Source organism: Antechinus flavipes, chromosome 3, assembly GCF_016432865.1.
Source record: "Antechinus flavipes isolate AdamAnt ecotype Samford, QLD, Australia chromosome 3, AdamAnt_v2, whole genome shotgun sequence".
Classification (NCBI taxonomy): domain Eukaryota; kingdom Metazoa; phylum Chordata; class Mammalia; order Dasyuromorphia; family Dasyuridae; genus Antechinus; species Antechinus flavipes.
The window spans coordinates 623,996,756-624,016,342 of record NC_067400.1 but is presented as its reverse complement, the minus strand read 5'-3'; the positions used below and the strand labels follow the sequence as shown (position 1 = coordinate 624,016,342).

General features: G+C 60.9%; 1 protein-coding gene across 1 annotated transcript; it reads left to right on the top strand.

Moving 5' to 3' along the window:
• The first annotated feature begins 951 nt into the window (after positions 1–951).
• Positions 952–19,465, top strand: LMTK3 (lemur tyrosine kinase 3). Its single transcript, XM_051989740.1, has 15 exons — positions 952–1,559; positions 2,565–2,698; positions 2,859–3,009; positions 3,196–3,272; positions 3,985–4,103; positions 4,355–4,442; positions 4,722–4,870; positions 5,190–5,274; positions 5,684–5,805; positions 5,900–6,049; positions 6,596–9,105; positions 17,601–18,013; positions 18,333–18,462; positions 18,619–18,759; positions 19,357–19,465. The coding sequence occupies exons 1-15, from the start codon at positions 1,490–1,492 to the stop codon at positions 19,371–19,373; spliced, it is 4,356 nt and encodes a 1,451-aa protein (XP_051845700.1). The 5' UTR covers positions 952–1,489; the 3' UTR covers positions 19,374–19,465.
• The last annotated feature ends 122 nt before the right edge of the window (positions 19,466–19,587 follow it).

Sequence of the window (19,587 nt, the reverse complement as noted above, 5' to 3'; positions counted from 1 at the left end):
TGGCAGAGGTAGGGGAGGTTCAGGAGAAGAGAAGGACTTGTTTGGGACATGTCGAGTTTGTCTACTAGATGTGCAGTTCCAGCTGTCGGAAAGGCAGTTGAAGGTCAGCAAGAGACTAGAGCAGGACCGGGAGAGCTGAGAATCATTAATAGTGATGTAACCATCCCAGGGAACTGCTGAGATCCCCAAGGGACCCAGAGGGAGAAGAGCAAAGGACCCAGGACGTAGCACTGAGTGAAGGGCATACGTCTGTGGGGGAAACATACGTGTACATGTCTGTGACGTGTGCAGTGTGAGTGGGAAACATGCTTTCTACTGGGTTGTTGGTGCGTGTGCATCTGTGATGGGAGCACTTATGTTTGTGGGTCTGAATGTGGGGAGATGTGGAACATATTTGTGCTGAGTGTGGGACCCGGATATCTGGGATGTGTGTGTGTGTGTGTGTGTGTGTGTGTGTGTGTGTGAGGAGAGAGAGAAGGAGGTGGAGGAGAAAGGAGGAAGAGGAGGAGGAAGAGAAGAAAGAGAAGCAGAAGAGGAAGAGGAGGAGGAGGAGAAAGAAGGAAGAGAAAAAGGAGAAAAAGAGGAAGGAGAAAGAAGAAGGAGGAGGAGGAGAAAAGAGGAAGGAGAAAGAAGAAGGAGGAGGAGGAGAAAAGAGGAAGGAGAAAGAAGAAGGAGGAGGAGGAGAAAGAAGGAAGAGAAAAAGGAGAAAAAGAGGAAGAGGAGGAAGAGGAAGAAGAAAAAGGAAGAGGAGGAGGAAGAGAAGAAAGAGAAGCAGAAGAGGAAGAGGAAGAGACCGGGAGGGAAGGGGGAGACTGCAGCGTGTGCTTGGGCATGTCTGTACCCCGGCTGTGTGCCCGGGGGGAGTGTACCCGAGTGCAGGGGCCTGGGCGCGCTCCTGGGCGGCTGCTGTGCGCAGGGATGTGTATTGGAGAGGTGTGTGTATCTGCATCTCCCTCTCTTCTGTATCTATCATTCTCTTCCCCTCCTTCCTCAGGCCCCTCCCCGCCCTGGTTGCTGATGCTACCCCGGAGCTGGTTGCCATGACAACTCCTCTATCCTCCCTCCATCCTCCCGCCTCCTCCCCTCCTCCTGACGGGCTCTCAGCTTCCCCAATCCGGGCTGCTGTCGGGGGCGGGGCCCCCGTCCATCTGCCCCCCCACCCCCCCACAATCCCACCCTCTCTCCCCCCAGCTCCCTGGCTCCTCTCCTCCGTAGGTCTTCTCCCTCCCCCTCATCCGGCTGTCCCTACAGAGAGGGGGGGCCTGTGGCGGCCTGGGCCCATCCATCGAGCCCTCCCTCCCCCAGTCCGGTCCCTCCTGTCCCCCTCCCCTGGGCCAGGGGGAGGCCAGGGACGCTTGAGTCCCCATGGCTGGGGGCTGAGGGACCCGTCTCCCCCCCTCCCCTTCCTCCCTCCCCAGAGCTCCGGGGACCCCCCTCCCTCCCCAGCCACCACCACCTCCTCCTCCTCCTCCCTTCCATCTTAGACAAGATGCCTTCCCCCAGCCCCCTCGTTCTCCTGGCTCTCTCTGCTTCCTGCCTGGCCACCCCGGCCCACCCCGGTGAGTCCGCTCGGCTGCCCCCCGGCCCCTTCCCCATCGATCTATTTGTCTCCACCCCACCGTTCATCCCCAGCTCCTTCTCCCTCACCTGTTTGTCTCGGAGCCAGGGGCCTGGGGTGTGCGGGCAGAGCCTGGGGGTGGGGGTGGGGTGGGGGCCCCAGCCTTTGGGAGGGCTCAAGGTGGGGGCCTTCCAGAGAATTCCGAGGACACAGAAAGCGGCCAGCCCAGCCCTCCCGGCGGAGAGGCCTTCTCGGGCCAGGGCCAGGACCCGGGTTGGGGATGTCTCAATTTGGACGGAGATGGGCCTACCCTGCTCCCCTCTTTCCTTTCCCCATCGGTCCCCTCTTCCCTGCCCCGGCACAAATGAACGCTAGACTAGGGTCTTAGGGAGGATGGGACCTGGGGCCCGGGATGGGGAACCTGAATGAAGATGAGTGCCCCCTCCCCCCTCAGCGCTGCCCCCCAACCCAGCCACCTGGGGAGGCCCCAAACTACAATTCCCATGATGCCCTCTGCCTTACATAGGTTCTGTTGAATGGTTACTGGCCCCATGGCACCATGGGAGTCGTAGTCTCAGATAGGCACCGGCTGGGAGGGTGGGAAAGCACGCACAAGATGAAGGGGACAGGGTCAGAGGTTCCAGGGGGCTAGCCTCGACCCCTCCCCCACTGCTCCCCTCCCCCAGAACACGCCAGCTTCAGCAGAAGAGGCGGTGTGTCGGGGATGGGGGAGCAGGGGGGCCCCCTAGCCCAGTGATCCAGTTGGGGCGCTATCTCTGCACCCTGCCACCTGATGAGACCCCAGACCCCAGCTCCCACAATGTCCTGGCTGTTCTGCTGAAGGGCCCTGGTTCCACTGGAGCATGGGAGTTGTAGTTTTATCTGGGCAGCAGCTGGGGGGGGGGCGGCACCAGTGAGAAGAGGGGCCCTCCTTCCCCACTCCCCTCAGGGGAGAGGGAGCTCTGGGTCTTACCTTTTCCTTCCTCCTCTCCTCCCTCCATCCCAGATGGACTGTTCCCAGGCCAGGGTCCCTTGGCTCCCCCCTACGCCGTGGTCCTCATCTCCTGCTCTGGACTCTTGGCCTTTGTCTTCCTCCTCCTCACCTGTCTCTGCTGCAAACGGGGGGATGTTGGCTTCAAGGTGAAGGGGGGTGGGGAGGCCCCCTGCCCTTCCCCTTGGCCCTTCCTTGGGGACCTGGGAGCCGCCGAAGGTCGCTCCCCCTGGACAAGGGTGGGAGCGCCCCCGGGGGGCAGCCCGGGGTCACGGCCCGCTCACCTCTGCCCTCTGTGCTCGGACCCAGGAGTTTGAGAACCCAGAGGGAGAGGAGTGCTCGGGAGAGTACACGCCCCCCGCGGAGGAGACGTCCTCCTCCCAGTCACTGCCCGATGTCTACATCCTGCCCCTGGCCGAGGTCTCCCTGCCCATGCCGGCCCCCCAGCCCGCCCGGTCAGGTAACCGTCAGGGCGGAGGGGCAGGAGGCTGAAGGGGCGGCTGGCAGGGCTTGGTCACGGGTGGGAGGTTGGAGGGGAGGGGCCTGCAGAGGAGGCCTGGAACGGGCAGGCTCCTTGTGCCGGGACGGGAGGTAGGTAGGGAAGCCCGGGGGTGTCCGGGCCCCTCATTCCCTGCCTTTCCCCCAGACCTGGGCACCCCTCTGGGCCTGAGCCGGCAGCACCTCAGCTACCTGCAGGAGATCGGCAGCGGCTGGTTCGGGAAAGTGAGTGGGGCCGCGAGGGCTGGGGTGGGGGGCCCGAGCCCCCTCCGCTCACCTCCTTGGCCCAGCGGCGGCCTCGCCATCCCGCCTCTTGTCATCCCGCCTCTCACTCCTTACCATCTCTGTTCTGCGCGCTCCTCCACCTCCCTCCACCCCTGCGTCCCATCTCTCCACAACCCCTGATTTCCACTCACTTCCCCATCTCTATCCGCCTAGACGGCAGAAAGCCGCTCAATCCAGCCCCTCGAGTTAATAAAAGAGAAACTGAGGCCGGAGAGGTTCCGGGATTTGCCCCTCTCCTGCCTCCTGACCCAGGACCTTGTCCACTGCTCCCAGCTGTCTCTGTCCCCACCTTCCAAGCTAGGGCCCAGCTTCCTTCTGTTCTTCCCCTTTCCTTCCACTCATCCCCCCTCCATGCCTCATCCCTCCGTCAGCGCCTCCCTCCATCCCTCCATCGGCTGCTCTGTCTCGCCGCCCAGCTGTCCACTCGTCCGTGTACCCATCTCTCCATCAGTCCCTCCGTCCATCTGCCTCTCTGCTCGTGAGTGTTTGGCTGGGAGGTGGGAAGGGGGGGCCATCAAGCAGTCTAAACCTCCAACGCCCATTACGTGCCCACTACGGGGATGGCATGGAACATGGGCCCCTTGAAAGAGAGGGGTTGAATGGGGGGGAGGGGGAAGGGAACCTAGGTGATGGCTGCCTCCCTCCCCCCCAGGTCATTCTAGGGGAGATCTTCTCAGATTTCAGCCCGGCCCAGGTGGTGGTAAAGGAGCTGAGGGTCAGCGCTGGCCCCCTGGAGCAGAGAAAGTTCCTTTCCGAGGCTCAGCCTTACAGGTGAGGCAGGGAGAGGGGCCAGACTCGGCTCCTTGGAGTGACCCGGATGCTAAGGCGGGGGCAGGGCTTGCTTTGGAGGGGCCCCGGGGAGCCGGGGCCGGCTGCGGTCAGAGCGGGACATTTGGATCTGGGCCGAGGGATGGGAGCTAGGACCCCGGCAAGCCTCCGGCCTGGAGCCCCGGATGTGGGACGGGAGGGTACAAGGGGCCGGGATTCTGGGAGCTGCCCCTGACCCGCGGTCTGTCCCGCAGGAGCCTGCATCACCCCAATGTTCTCCAGTGCCTGGGGCTCTGCGCCGAGACCCTGCCCTTCCTTCTCATCATGGAGTTCTGCCAGCTGGTGGGTCCCTCCCGCGCCTGCCTCGAGGCAGGCCCCTCGAGGGTCCCTGGGGTGGCGAGCGAGGGCGGCCCCCTTCTCGGGACGGAGCTGGCCGGGGGTCCCGAGGAGGCGGGAGAGTGGGCGGCCGGCTTCAAAAGAAAGGAGCGGGGAGAGTGGGATGGGCTGCCTGGGGAGGGGGGCGGGGCGCTGGCTCCCGGGATGCTGGCGTCCAGCCCTGATTGGGTGGGTCTGGGAGCCGAGGGAGCCCTGCCGACCCTGCCCCCTTGCCCTATTCCCCAGGGAGATCTGAAGCGCTACCTGAGGGCCCAGAGGCCCCCCGAGGGCCTCTCCCCGGAGCTGCCTCCCAGAGACCTGCGCACCCTGCAGCGAATGGGCTTGGAGATCGCCCGAGGCCTGGCCCACCTGCACGCCCACAACTATGTGCACAGGTGAGGGGAGCGGAATGGGAGGGGCGGATGGGAGATCGGGGAAAACGGGGTGGGGAGAGAAGGAGGGGGCAATGAAAGGAGTGGTTAGGGGAAAGGGGGCGGAGGAGCGGGAGGGGATGCGAGGCGGGATGATAACCGTGTGACCTTGGACTGGTCCCTGTATCTGGTGCCTCCGCTGACCTGGAATCTTGCTCCGCGGAGCTTTCAAAGATTTGGGGGGGGGGGGAGCTGCAAGGGGGGATGGGAAGAAGATTAGGGGGATGGGAAGAAGAAGAGGGGAGAGGCGATCTCGTTCTTTTTTCCCTTCCCCTTCGCGCAGTGACCTGGCTCTGAGGAACTGCCTTGTGACTTCCGACCTCACGGTGCGAATTGGGGACTATGGTCTCTCTCACAGCAATTACAAGGTGTGTGGGCAGGAGGGTTTGGGGGAGCCCGGACGGCCTCATCGGATCCCTGATTTGGGGTCTTGGTTCTTTGCACGGTGCTTGGTACATAATAAGAGACTAATAAATGCTGGTTGACTGACACTTGCTGCTACTATTCCTGCGACCTTGGGCAGGGGCTGGGCTCTGGGACCCGGCTTGCTGCCCCGGGACTCGGCTTGCTGTCCCGGGACTCGGCTTGCCGCCCCGGGACTCTCGGCTTGCTGCCCCGGGACTCGGCTTGCTGTCCCGGAACTCGGCTTGCTGCCCCGGGACTCTCGGCTTGCTGTCCAGGGACTCGGCTTGCTGCCCTGGGAAATGGGAGACTTGGGCTTGGTGTTCTCGAAGCTCCCTTGCCGCGTAGGAAATCCCCCTCCTCTTCCCTCTCCAGGAAGATTATTACCTGACCCCCGAACGCTTGTGGATCCCGTTGAGATGGGCTGCCCCCGAGCTTCTGGGGGAGATCCACGGGACCTTCATGGTGGTGGACCAGAGCAAAGAGAGCAATGTCTGGTGAGCGGGGCCGGCGGAGCCGGGGGCAGGACGGGAGGGGGCACCCGGGGGCCCGCGGGGGCCCGCTGACCTTGGCCTCCGCCCCTCCCCCCAGGTCTCTGGGGGTGACGCTGTGGGAGCTGTTCGAATTCGGGGCGCAGCCCTACCGCCACCTCTCCGATGAGGAGGTGCTGGCTTTCGTGATCCGGCAGCAGCACGTCAAGCTGGCCCGGCCCAGGCTGAAGCTGCCCTATGGGGACTATTGGTGAGTGGGGCTCAGAGCCCGGGGAGCCCAGCCCTGCCTGCCACGGAGGGGGAGAAGGGGGCGGGCGCAGCGGGCAGAGGACTCAGCCCCGGTCCGGGACTGAGGAAGCCCAGGGCTCTCTCTGCTTGGTCTCTGATCCGAGGAGACCCGCCTCCTCTGTCGACCCCTCCCTTCTTCCTTTGGCCCTCCCTCTCTCCGATTCTCGGGCCCCCTCTCTGGCCTCGAGCCTCTCTGGCTCTGCCTCAGTTTCCCTGAGTCCCCTCTCTGACCCGCTCCTCTCTGGCTCTGCCTCGGTTTCCCCAGTTCCCCTTTCTTGACCCAGAGCCTCTCTGGCTCTGCCTCCGTTTTCCCGTGTCTCTCTCTGACCCGCTCATCTCTCTGGCTCTGCCTCGGTTTCCCTCTCTGACCCGCTCATCTCTCTGGCTCTGCCTCGGTTTCCCTCTCTGACCCGCTCATCTCTCTGGCTCTGCCTGGGTCTCCCCGGTTTCTTTCTCTGGCTCTGCTTCCGTCTCCCGCCTCCCCGGGTCTCCACTGGCCCCTTCCCAGGTATGATGTCCTCCAGTCTTGCTGGCGCCCCCCCGCCCAGCGGCCCTCGGCCTCTGACTTGCAGCTGCAGCTCACCTACCTTCTCTCTGAGCGGCCCCCCAGACCTCCGCCCCCTCCGCCGCCTCCCCCGCCCCGGGACGCGCCCTTCCCCTGGCCCTGGCCGGCCCCCCCCGCCCCGCCCAGGCCCAGCGCCCTCTCCTCCCCCTTCCCCCTGCTCGATGGCTTTCCGGGCTCCGATCCCGACGACGTCCTCACCGTCACCGAGAGCAGCCGCGGCCTCAACCTCGAGTGCCTGTGGGAGAAGGCGCGGCGGGGGGCCGGCCGCGGCGGGGCGGGCGGCTCGGCCCCCTGGCAGCCGGCCTCCGCTCCCCCCGCTCCCCAGGCCGTGCCCTCGAACCCTTTCTACGAGGCTCTGGCGACCCCCAGCGTCCTCCCGGTCATTAGCGCCCGCAGCCCGTCGGTGGGCAGCGAGTACTACATCCGCCTGGAGGATCACGGCTCCCCCCCGGAGCCCCTCTTCCCCAATGACTGGGACCCCTTGGACCCGGGCGGCGCGGCCCCGCAGACCAACCCGGCCCCCGCCGAGGTCCCGCAGCTCGTGGCGGAGACCTGGGCCTCCCCGCTGTTCCCCCCGGCCCGCTCCTTCCCCCCAAAGGCGTCGGGCGGCTTCCTGCTCAGCGGGTGGGACCCCGAGGGCCGGGGGGCGGGGGAGACCCTGGCGGGGGACCCCGCCGAGGTGCTGGGGGAGCGAGGCGCAGCGCCCTGGGGGGAGGAGGAGGAGGAGGAGGAAGGAGAAGAGAGCTCCCTGGGAGAGGGGAGCAGCAGCGGGGGGCGCCGCAGCCGCCGAGGCCCTCTCCCCTGCCCTCTCTGCAGCCACCAGGGGCCCTGCTCCTGCCTCCCCCTCCAGCGCGGGGAGATGGTGTCCGGCTGGGGCGGCCACCCGGCCCTGGGCTGCCCCAACCCCCCCGAGGACGACTCCTCGCTCAGGGCTGAGCGGGGGTCATTAACTGACCTCCCCTTGCCCCCCCCCTCTTCGGCCCCCCCCGAGTTTCTGGACCCCCTGATGGGGGCGGCGGCGCCCCAGTACCCCGGGCGGGGGCCCCCCCCGGCCCCCCCTCCCCTGCCGCCGCCGCCACCTCCCGCCCTGCCCCCTCCTCCCGCCCGGGCTCTCCCAGACCCAGCCGAATCACCCGATGCCCCCTCGGGACTTGGCAGCCCAGGATCCGGGCTCTCGTCTCCGGGCCCCAAGCCGGGGGACAGCGGCTACGAGACGGAGACCCCCTTCTCCCCCGAGGGGGCGTTCCCAGGTGGGGGGGCAGCCGAGGAGGAGGGGGTCCCTCGGCCACGGGCTCCCCCCGAGCCGCCCGACCCGGGAGCCCCCAGGCCACCCCCCGACCCGGGCCCTCTCCCAGGCTTCCTGGTGCAGGTGAGCACAGAGCAGCTCCTGCTGTCCTTGAGGGAAGACGTGACCCGCAACGTGCTGGGAGAGAGGGCAGCCCCAAAGGCAGGGAGGACCCCGCAGGGCCCCCAGAATGTAGACCAGGCAGCCCCCGGAAATCGGGAGAAAGTCCTGGGCCCGCCCGGAAGGGCAGCCCCAGGGAACAGGGAGAAAGTGGCGGAGAACGGGGAGCCCGCGTCCCCGCCGAGCAGGGAGAAAGTGGAGAACGGCGGCCAGAGGCCCCCGGGGAGCCAGGAGAAGCTCCTGGAGAACGGGGGGCAGACGCCCCCGGGAAGCAGAGCGACACTAGTGCAGAACGGGGGGCGGACACCCCCGGGAAGCCGAGAGACGGCAGTGGAGAACGGGGGGCAGACGCCCCCGGGAAGCAGAGAGACGGCAGTGGAGAACGGGGGCCAGACGCCCCCAGGGAGCTCGGAGAAAGCGCCAGAGAATGGGGACCAGAGGTCCCCAGGGCGCAGGGAGAAAGTGTCAGAGAATGGGGGGCAGAGACCCCCAGGGAATGGGAGGAAAACCCCCGAGGGTGGGGATCCAGCCCCCGGGATCCAGGAGGAGAGAGTCCTAGGGAATGGGGAGAGATGTCTGCAGAATGGGGAGCAGCAAGTCCCAGGGAGCAGGGAGAACACCCCCAGTTTGGGGAGCCCGGCCAGGAGCCCGGGGAGCGGCGAGCCAGTCCCCAGGAGTGGAGGGCAGGCTCGAGGGAGCGGGAGGAGAGTCCCGCCAGAGCCTGGGAGGCTGGGCCCCGAGAATGGGCTCCAAGCTCTGGGGGGCCAAGGGAAGGCCCCAGACGCAGGACCCGGAGGCGGCGGGGACGCAGGAGCCGCGCCCCCCGGCGAGACGAGGCCGGAGCTGCGGAGGCCGGAGCTAGCGCTTCCCCCGGCCCGGGAGGGCCCGGCACCCGCGGGAGACGCCGGGGACCCAGGCGCCCTGGCAGACGGCGCCGCGGGAACCGGCGGAGACGGGGAGCCCCCCCATCTGGGGAGGAAGGGCCCCGAGATGCCTCGGCTCTTCCTGGATTTGGGCCCACCACCGGGGAGCAGCGAGCAGATCAAAGGTGAGCGGGGACTGGGGGGGTGACCGCGGCTACCCTCACCTCGCCGGCTCCGGGGTCTTAGAGAGGCCCGGGATCTCCCCCGCCCCACCCCTGTGCCGACGTTCGGCGAGACGCTCTCCCGTGGTGGGAAAGCCCTTCGGCCTCGTTTCCCCCCAGGCTATTCCGGAGCTGGAACGGACCCGGAAGTCCCGGAGGCCGGCTTCTCTTTAGAGCGCAGTCTCCCAGGCACGCACCCGCCGGCAGCATCTCACACTTTCCTTTCCTAGTCGGCCGCCCCCTCCTCACTTTCCCTTCCAGTCTTTCTCGTTCTGCCCCAAGGGTTGAGAAGAACTGGAGTGACCTCTTCTGCCTTGAACCGCCCTTCAGACCCCTCAGGCCAGGGGCAATGGCCCTGAGGCCTTTCCCAGTGGGACCAGAGTCGGGGGGAGCGGAAGGGGGAGGCCCAGGGAGGAGGAAGGCAGGACCGTGGAGAAGGCTGTGGGAGGCTGGCAACGGCAGGGAAAGGCTCCGGGGATCAGCAGTAGGACAGCTCTGAGAGAGGCAGTTACTGAATGGGCCGAGGAGTCCAAACCCCGCTGAAAAGGCTGAATCAGCTATCCATATAAGTGTGTGCACTCATCGACGGAGCTGCTATAGAAGTACGCGTACATATCAGTAGAGCTACTCATGAGCACATACCCTATTCATCTTAGTAGACGTAATATATACATAACAAATCTAACACGAGTGTATGTAAAGTGGACGTGCTATATCCATATAAAGTACATGTCATGTACAAACACACACATGTTCGTACAAATGTATATAATTTACATGTAAGTAGATATGCATATAAGTAATAGAATCCACGTGTAACTATATATGCATATAAGCACGTGTACATATCAGAGCTACTCATGAGCGCATACACTATTCATTTTAGTAGACGTAATATATACATAATAATTGGATCTAAACTTGAGTGCACATAAAGTACATATGATGTACAAATACATAATAATTGGATCTATACATGAGTGCACATAAAGTACATATGATGTACAAATCCATACATGTACATACATATGTATATGATCTATATTCAATTAGATATAAATATAATTAATATAATCTACATGTAAGTATATCTATGCATATAAGTACATGTACATATCAGAGCTACATCAGAGCACATACACTATTCATTTTAGTAGACATAATACATACATAACAATTGGATCTATACACAAGTGTATGTAGAGTGGACATGCTATATCCATATAAAGTACATGTCATGTACAAATACACACATGTGCATACAAATGTATATGTAAGTAGATATGAATATAATTAATATAATCTACATGTAAGTATATGTATGCATATAAGTACGTGTACATATCAGAGCTACTCATGAGCACACACACTATTCATTTTAGTAGACGTAATATATACATAATAATTGGATCTAAACTTGAGTGCATATAAAGTACATATGATGTACAAATACATATACATGTACATACATATGTATATGTTCTATATTTAATTAGATATAAATATAAGTAATATAATCTATGTGTAAGTATATATATGTACGTGTACATATCATTAGAGCAATTCATGAGCACATACACTATTCATTTTAGTAGACATAATACATACATAACAATTGGATCTATACACGAGTGTATGTAGAGTGAACATGCTATATCCATATAAAGTACATGTCATGTACAAATACACACATGTGCATACAAATGTATATGTAAGTAGATATGAATATAATTAATATAATCTACATGTAAGTATATGTATGCATATAAGTACGTGTACATATCAGAGCTACTCATGAGCACACACACTATTCATTTTAGTAGACGTAATATATACATAATAATTGGATCTAAACTTGAGTGCATATAAAGTACATATGATGTACAAATACATATACATGTACATACATATGTATATGTTCTATATTTAATTAGATATAAATATAAGTAATATAATCTATGTGTAAGTATATATATGTACGTGTACATATCATTAGAGCAATTCATGAGCACATACACTATTCATTTTAGTAGACATAATATATACATAACAATTGGATCTATACACGAGTGTATGTAGAGTGAACATGCTATATCCATATAAAGTACATGTCATGTACAAATACACACATGTGCATACAAATGTATATGTAAGTAGATATAAATATAATTAATATAATCTACATGTAAGTATATATATATATATATGCATATAAGTACGTGTACATATCAGAGCTACTCATGAGCACACACACTATTCATTTTAGTAGATGTAATATATACATAATTGGATCTAAACTTGAGTGCATATAAAGTACATATGATGTACAAATACATATACATACATATGTATATGATCTATATTTAATTAGATATAAATATAAGTAATAGAATCTATGTGTAAGTATATATATGTACGTGTACATATCATTAGAGCAATTCATGAGCACATACACTATTCATTTTAGTAGACATAATATATACATAACAATTGGATCTATACATGAGTGCAAAGTGGATATACTATATCCATATAAAGTATATGTCATGTACAAATGCACACACATGTGCATACAAATGTGTATAATCTACATGTAAGTAGATATAAATATAAGTAATAGAATCTATGTGTAAGTAGATATATATGTACATATCAATAGAGCAATTCATGAGCACATACACTATTCATTTTAGTAGACATAATATATACATAACAATGGGGATCTATACACGAGTGTATGTAGAGTGAACATGCTATATCCATATAAAGCACATGTCATGTACAAATACACACATGTGCATACAAATGTATATAATCTACATGTAAGTAGATATAAATATAATAGAATCTATGTGTTAAGTATATATATACATATATACACACATACAACGTACATATACATATAAGTACATGTACATGTCTTAGAGCTACTCAGGAGTACATACACTATTCATTTTAGTAGACATAATATAGACATAATAATTGGATCTATACATGAGTGCATATAAAGTAGACATGCTATATCCATACAAAGTACATGGGATGTACAAATACACACATGTGCATACAAATGTATATAACCTACAGGTATATCCATATAAGGACATCAAATAAACATATGAGCACGATATCATCAGGGCTACAAACGAGCAACATGCATGTCAGTGAGCATATATGTGATGTACAAATAAATACATATATACACGTGAGCATACATAATGTTCACAAAAGTCGATACAAATATAAGTAATATAGTAACCATGTAAATAGACATCCATATAAACACATATATGGAAGTAGATTCCGATCTACATACAAACCCATGCCATATGCATGTAATTTACAGATAAGTACATCCATGCGCAGACGTGCACATGAGTAGCTGGCAGCATAATTTCTATACAATGAGGGATACACAGACCTGTACGCTCAGTATCCGGGCAAGGGTATACGCTGCGGGAGAACTCGTGGGGAAGCGTCCACAGGGACGGAGCCGAGGGTTCTAAGACGCAGGGCTGAGAAGGGAGCGCCGTCTGGGCGCGAGGAACAGCCCCGGCCAAGGCAAAGCAACGGGAGAGCGAGGGGCTGGGGTGAGGACTGGCAGGGTGCCCGTTTGGCCGGGCCATCCAGGGTGTCTTGGAGAGTGGGGCTGGAAGGCAGCAGTTGGTCTCGGAGCTCAGTGACTCAGGGATAAATGATAGTTGACTTCCTGAGTGATCCTAGAAGCGATCAGCAGATGTTGGAACTGGATCAGTTGTAGAGGAAGCCGTGGGAGAAGCGTGGGGAAGATGCAGGAGAGAGCCAGAAGAATGTCTCTTAGAATGTAGAAGGGACCACAGAGACCATTGAGGCCATTGTTATTTTATAGATGAGGAAACTGAGGCAGGCAGGGTAAGTGACTTTTTGAGGGTCACACAGTTGGTGATGTGGAGCTGGTGTTTGGGAAAGAGACTGAGGCTGGAAATACAGATCAAGGAGTTCTCGGAGAGATGGTCATTAAAATCACCAAAATAAAGTCTAGAGAGGGACAGAAAAAGTGGAACATCTTGAGTTAAGGGTAGTGGGCTGGGCAGTGAGTTGGGCAATGGGCTGGGCAGTGGGCTGGGCAGTGAGTTGGGCAGTGGGCTGGATGGTGAGTTGGGCAGTGGGCTGGGCAGTGGGCTGGGTGATGGGCTGGGCAGTGGGCTGAGCGGTGGGCTGGGCAGTGAGTTGGGCAGTGGGCTGGGCAGTGAGCTGGGCAGTGGGCTGGGTGATGGGCTGGGCAGTGAGTTGGGCAATGGGCTGGGCAGTGAGCTGGGCAGTGGGCTGGGCAGTGAGTTGGGCAGTGGGCTGGATGGTGAGTTGGGCAGTGGGCTGGGCAGTGGGCTGGGTGATGGGCTGGGCAGTGAGCTGAGCGGTGGGCTGGGCAGTGAGTTGGGCAGTGGGCTGGGCAGTGAGCTGGGCAGTGGGCTGAGCGGTGGGCTGGGCAGTGAGCTGGGCAGTGGGCTGGGCAGTGAGTTGGGCAGCGGGCTGGGCAGTGGGCTTGGTGGTGAGTTGGGCTAGGCAGTGGGTTGGGCTGTGAGTTGGACAGTGAGCTGGGCAGTGGGCTGGGCAGTGAGTTGGGCAGTGGGCTGGGCAGTGAGCTGGGCGGTGAATTGAGCAGTGGGCTGGGCAGTGAGTTGGGCGGTGAGCTGGGCGGTGAGTTGGGCAGTGGGCTGGGCAGTGAGTTGGGCAGTGGGCTGGGCAGTGGGCTGGGTGATGGGCTGGGCAGTGAGTTGGGCAATGGGCTGGGCAGTGGGCTGGGCAGTGAGTTGGGCAGTGGGCTGGATGGTGAGTTGGGCAGTGGGCTGGGCAGTGGGCTGGGTGATGGGCTGGGCAGTGGGCTGAGCGGTGGGCTGGGCAGTGAGTTGGGCAGTGGGCTGGGCAGTGAGCTGGGCAGTGGGCTGGGTGATGGGCTGGGCAGTGAGTTGGGCAATGGGCTGGGCAGTGAGCTGAGTGGTGGGCTGGGCAGTGAGTTGGGCAGCGGGCTGGGCAGTGGGCTTGGTGGTGAGTTGGGCTAGGCAGTGGGTTGGGCTGTGAGTTGGACAGTGAGCTGGGCAGTGGGCTGGGCAGTGAGTTGGGCAGTGGGCTGGGCAGTGAGCTGGGCAGTGGGCTGAGCGGTGGGCTGGGCAGTGAGTTGGGCAGTGGGCTGGGCAGTGAGCTGGGCAGTGGGCTGGGCAGTGAGTTGGGCAGCGGGCTGGGCAGTGGGCTTGGTGGTGAGTTGGGCTAGGCAGTGGGTTGGGCTGTGAGTTGGACAGTGAGCTGGGCAGTGGGCTGGGCAGTGAGTTGGGCAGTGGGCTGGGCAGTGAGCTGGGCGGTGAATTGAGCAGTGGGCTGGGCAGTGAGTTGGGCGGTGAGCTGGGCGGTGAGTTGGGCAGTGGGCTGGGCAGTGAGTTGGGTGATGGGCTGGGCAGTGAGCTGGGCAGTGGGCTGGGCAGTGAGTTGGGCAGTGGGCTGGATGGTGAGTTGGGCAGTGGGCTGGGCAGTGGGCTGGGTGATGGGCTGGGCAGTGAGCTGAGCGGTGGGCTGGGCAGTGAGTTGGGCAGTGGGCTGGGCAGTGAGCTGGGCAGTGGGCTGAGCGGTGGGCTGGGCAGTGAGTTGGGCAGTGGGCTGGGCAGTGAGCTGGGCAGTGGGCTGGGCAGTGAGTTGGGCAGCGGGCTGGGCAGTGGGCTTGGTGGTGAGTTGGGCTAGGCAGTGGGTTGGGCTGTGAGTTGGACAGTGAGCTGGGCAGTGGGCTGGGCAGTGAGTTGGGCAGTGGGCTGGGCAGTGAGCTGGGCGGTGAGTTGGGCAGTGGGCTGGGCAGTGAGTTGGGCGGTGAGCTGGGCGGTGAGTTGGGCAGTGGGCTGGGCAGTGAGTTGGGCGGTGAGTTGGGCAGTGGGCTGGATGGTGAGTTGGGCAGTGTGCTGGGCAGTGAGTTGGGCTGGGCTGAGTTGGGCAGAAGGCTGGACAGTGGGCTAGGCAGTGAGTTGGGCAGTGGGCTGGACAGTGAGTTGGGCAGTGAGCTGGGCAGTGAGTTGGGCAGTGGGCTGGGCAGTGGGCTGGGTGATGGGCTGGGCAGTGAGTTGGGCAATGGGCTGGGCAGTGGGCTGGGCAGTGAGCTAGGCAGTGGGCTGGGCAGTGAGTTGGGCAGTGGGCTGGATGGTGAGTTGGGCAGTGGGCTGGATGGTGAGTTGGGCAGTGGGCTGGGCAGTGAGTTGGGCAGTGAGTTGGACAGTGAGCTGGGCAGTGGGCTGGGTAGTGAGTTGGGCAGCGGGCTGGGCAGTGGGCTGGGCAGTGAGTTGGGCGGTGAGTTGGACAGTGGGCTGGATGGTGAGTTGGGCAGTGTGCTGGGCAGTGAGTTGGGCTGGGCTGAGTTGGGCAGAAGGCTGGACAGTGGGCTGGGCAGTGAGTTGGGCAGTGGGCTGGACAGTGAGTTGGGCAGTGGGCTGGGCAGTGAGTTGGGCAGTGGGCTGGGCAGTGGGCTGGGTGATGGGCTGGGCAGTGAGCTGAGTGGTGGGCTGGGCAGTGGCTGGGCAGTGGGCTGGGCAGTGAGTTGGGCAGTGGGCTGGATGGTGAGTTGGGCAGTGGGCTGGGCAGTGAGTTGGGCAGTGAGTTGGACAGTGAGCTGGGCAGTGGGCTGGGCAGTGAGTTGGGCAGCGGGCTGGGCAGTGGGCTGGGCAGTGGGCTGGGTGATGGGCTGGGCAGTGAGCTGAGCAGTGGGCTGGGCAGTGAGTTGGGCAATGGGCTGGGCAGTGAGCTGGGCAGTGGGCTGGGTGATGGGCTGGGCAGTGAGTTGGGCAATGGGCTGGGCAGTGAGCTGGGCAGTGGGCTGGGCAGTGAGTTGGGCAGTGGGCTGGGCAGTGGGCTGGGCAGTGGGCTGGGTGATGGGCTGGGCAGTGAGCTGAGCAGTGGGCTGGGCAGTGGGCTGGGCAGTGGGCTGGGTGATGGGCTGGGCAGTGAGCTGAGCAGTGGGCTGGGCAGTGAGTTGGGCAGCGGGCTGGGCAGTGGGCTGGGCAGTGGGCTGGGTGATGGGCTGGGCAGTGAGCTGAGCAGTGGGCTGGGCAGTGAGTTGGGCAATGGGCTGGGCAGTGAGCTGGGCAGTGGGCTGGGCAGTGGGCTGGGTGATGGGCTGGGCAGTGAGCTGAGCGGTGGGCTGGGCAGTGAGTTGGGCAATGGGCTGGGCAGTGAGCTGGGCAGTGGGCTGGGCAGTGAGTTGGGCAGTGGGCTGGGTGATGGGCTGGGCAGTGAGCTGAGCGGTGGGCTGGGCAGTGAGTTGGGCAGTGGGTTGGGCAGTGAGTTGGGCAGTGGGCTGGATGGTGAGTTGGGCAGTGGGCTGGGCAGTGGGCTGGGTGATGGGCTGGGCAGTGAGCTGAGCAGTGGGCTGGGCAGTGAGTTGGGCAGTGGGCTGGGCAGTGAGCTGGGCAGTGGGCTGGGTGATGGGCTGGGCAGTGAGCTGGGCAGTGAGTTGGGCTAGGCAGTGGGTTGGGCAGTGAGTTGGGCAGTGAGTTGGACAGTGAGCTGAGCGGTGGGCTGGGCAGTGAGGTGGGCAGTGGGCTGGGCAGTGACCAAAAGGTTGGGGAGGGGGGAAAGCATTGCCTTTGGGCAGGTGGGAAGGGAACAAGCATTTATTAAGCACCCCAAGCACTGGGACAAGCATCTTCCATGTAATGTCTCATTTGATCTCCACAACCCCCGGGGAGGCAGATACTATGATTATCCCCACTTTAAGGAGAGGGAAGCTGAGGACAGGTAATGTGACTTGCCCAGGGAGACTAGTGTCTGAGGCTGGGTTTGAGGACTTCCTGACTCCAGGCTCTCGGCATCTCCCCACTCCCCTGTGCCGGTTGGGAGGTGACCCAGAGCATCGGGAGGTGACTGAGAACGGCCCCAGAATCATGGAGGGTCGCTAAAGGAGCCACAGGAGCCCTTTCCCAGTGTATGACACGGAGCGATCTGATCCTGTCTCCTGGGCCCCAGAGGAGTCAGGAAGAGCAGAATTCGCATCCTGCTGAGCTTTCCTAAGTGACTGGGACAGTCACATCTGTAAAACGGGCTCATAGCAACGGTTCCTTCGGGCCCACAGATGGCCCATGTACCGTGTGCCTAGCACTGTGCTAAAGTCTGGGGCCTAGATTAAAGCCCTCGGGTCACATGCCGTTGTGGGCATAGCCCCCGAAGGCGGTCAGAGCCCCCGGGGGAGCCCCGGGATGTCAAGCTCAGGAGCGGCTCAGCGAGGAGAGCTGCGCCCCGGGCGGGGAGGAAGGGCCCGCAGGGAGCTTGGACCTCGGAGGAGATGGGCTGGCTGCCCTTCCCGCCCCTCCCCCGCCCCCAGGCTGGAAGGGGAGACGGCCGCGGGGCGGGGAGAGAGCCAGCTTGGGGGCCGCGAGCTGAGGGCGGCGGGCTTATCTTGGGGGCCCCCGGGGCATCGTCTACTTATGTCTCCCTCTCTCTGGCCCTCGCAGCCAAGCTGTCTCGCCTGTCGCTGGCCCTGCCTCCGCTCTCCCTTACCCCGTTCCCGGGGCCGGGCCCTCGACGGCCCCCCTGGGAGGCTGGGGACGCCGGGGTCCTTGGCGCGGAGTCCGGCGGCCCGGGGGCCCTGGGGCTGCTGGAGGACGGGGAGGACGAGGAGGAGGAGGAGGACGACGGGGCGGCCGTGGGGGAGGGCGAGGAGGCGGCGGCCCGGGGCCCTGGGAGGGGCCGGGCAGCCCCGGTGCCCATCGTGGTGAGCAGTGCCGACGGGGACCGGAGCCGCCCGCTCCGGGGGCTGCTCAAATCGCCCCGAGGGGCCGACGAGGCCGAGGAGAGCTTGGAGCTGGAGCGGAAGCGCAAGATGGTCTCCTTTCATGGGGACGTGACCGTCTACCTCTTCGACCAGGTGCGCCCCGAGGGGCGGAGTCAGGGAGGAGTCGGAGGGCGGGGGGGGCGGAGGGGGGCGGGGAGCCCCCGGCGCTGAGCTGACGGTCCGAGACCTGGACTCCAATCCCATCCGCCCCACACCTAGTATCTCCTCCGCTCGGACCCGTCACTTAAGCTCTGCCTCAGTGGCCCCGTCTGCGTAGTGAAGGGGTTGCCTCTTCGGAGCCCTGAGACCCGGGGGATGCCTGGGACAGGGGGCTGCCCTCGGGGCTGTGCTTCAGCCGGGGCGGGATCCCCCTGCACCCCCTTCCTCTGACCGGGCCCCACGGCTGTTCCAGGAGACCCCGACCAACGAGCTGAGCGTCCAGGCTCCCCCCGAGGGGGACCCGGAGCCTTCGACGCCCCCAGCCCCGCCGACACCTCCTCATCCCCCCAGCCCTGGAGATGGGTTCCCCGACAGCGGCTTCGGTGAGGGAAGAAGAGAATTTCGGAGCGGGGTGGGGGAGAGAAGGGAAGCCGGGGCGGGGAAGGGGTTCCAGGTGGGGGGGAGGGGTTCCAGGTGCGGGGGGGAGGGGTTCCGCGGTTCCAGGTTGAGAAGACTGGCTTCCCTTCTCCACCATCCAGGAGGCAGTTTCGAGTGGGGGGAGGATTTCCCCCTGCTCCCCCCGCCAGGCCCCCCACTCTGCTTCTCCCGCTTCTCCGTCTCACCTGCACTGGAGACCCCAGGGGCCCCGGCCAGGCCCCCAGACGCCGTCTGCCCCGCAGGTACTTCGCATTCTGCCCTCGGACCCCACAGGCTGATTGGCAAAGGAGGCTGGGAGATGGGCCGGGGACCGCCAGCCTAGAACCTGGCGATGGGATGGGAGGAGCGGGCTTGGAGGCTGGGGAGGGGCTGCGGGTTGGAGAAGGGCCCGGAGCGGTTCCGGGGCCAGAGAAGTGAGAGTGAAGATGGGGTGGGCCCGGCGGGAAGGGGAGGGAGGGATGGGACAGGGGGAGAGGAAGGGAAGAGTCAAGGTGAGTTTTGGAGTCAGGGAGGATTCTGGGAGTTACCAGAGAACAACAGCCAGCCTCAGACAATCCAGGCGGGGGAACTGAAGCCAGAGAGGATGAAAGCTTGGGCCTCCGAAGCCCTGGGAGGGCTGGAGGCTCCTCTGGTGGGCCCCGGGCTCCCCGGGCAGGTGGGGGCCGGAGTCAGGCCCGGGCAGGGGCCGGAGCCAGGGGGTGAGAGGTCTCAGAGAAGCAGACAGAGCGTCCCAGGCCCACTTGGGGAGAAGTCCGGAGCCCAGCCGGGGCCGGGACCGGGCGCTGGGAGCCCCTCGGGCAGCCTCCCTTTTACCCGGCCTTCCTACCTCTTCCCACCAGGCCCCGTGGAGAACTGATGCCCCGAGGTCCTCACCTCCCGGGGCCCCCCCCAGCGGGCCCCCCAGAAGAGGGGCCGAGAGGAGCCGGAGACAGAGTCACCGAGTCGGGAGAGGCTCCCGAGGCCGGGCCCCAGCCCTCATCACCTGGATGCCAAGCAGGGGGGCGGGGCCCCCTCCCCCCCAGCCCCCCAGAACTGGTTCCCCCAGCCAGCGTGCCTCAGCCCCCCGGAGC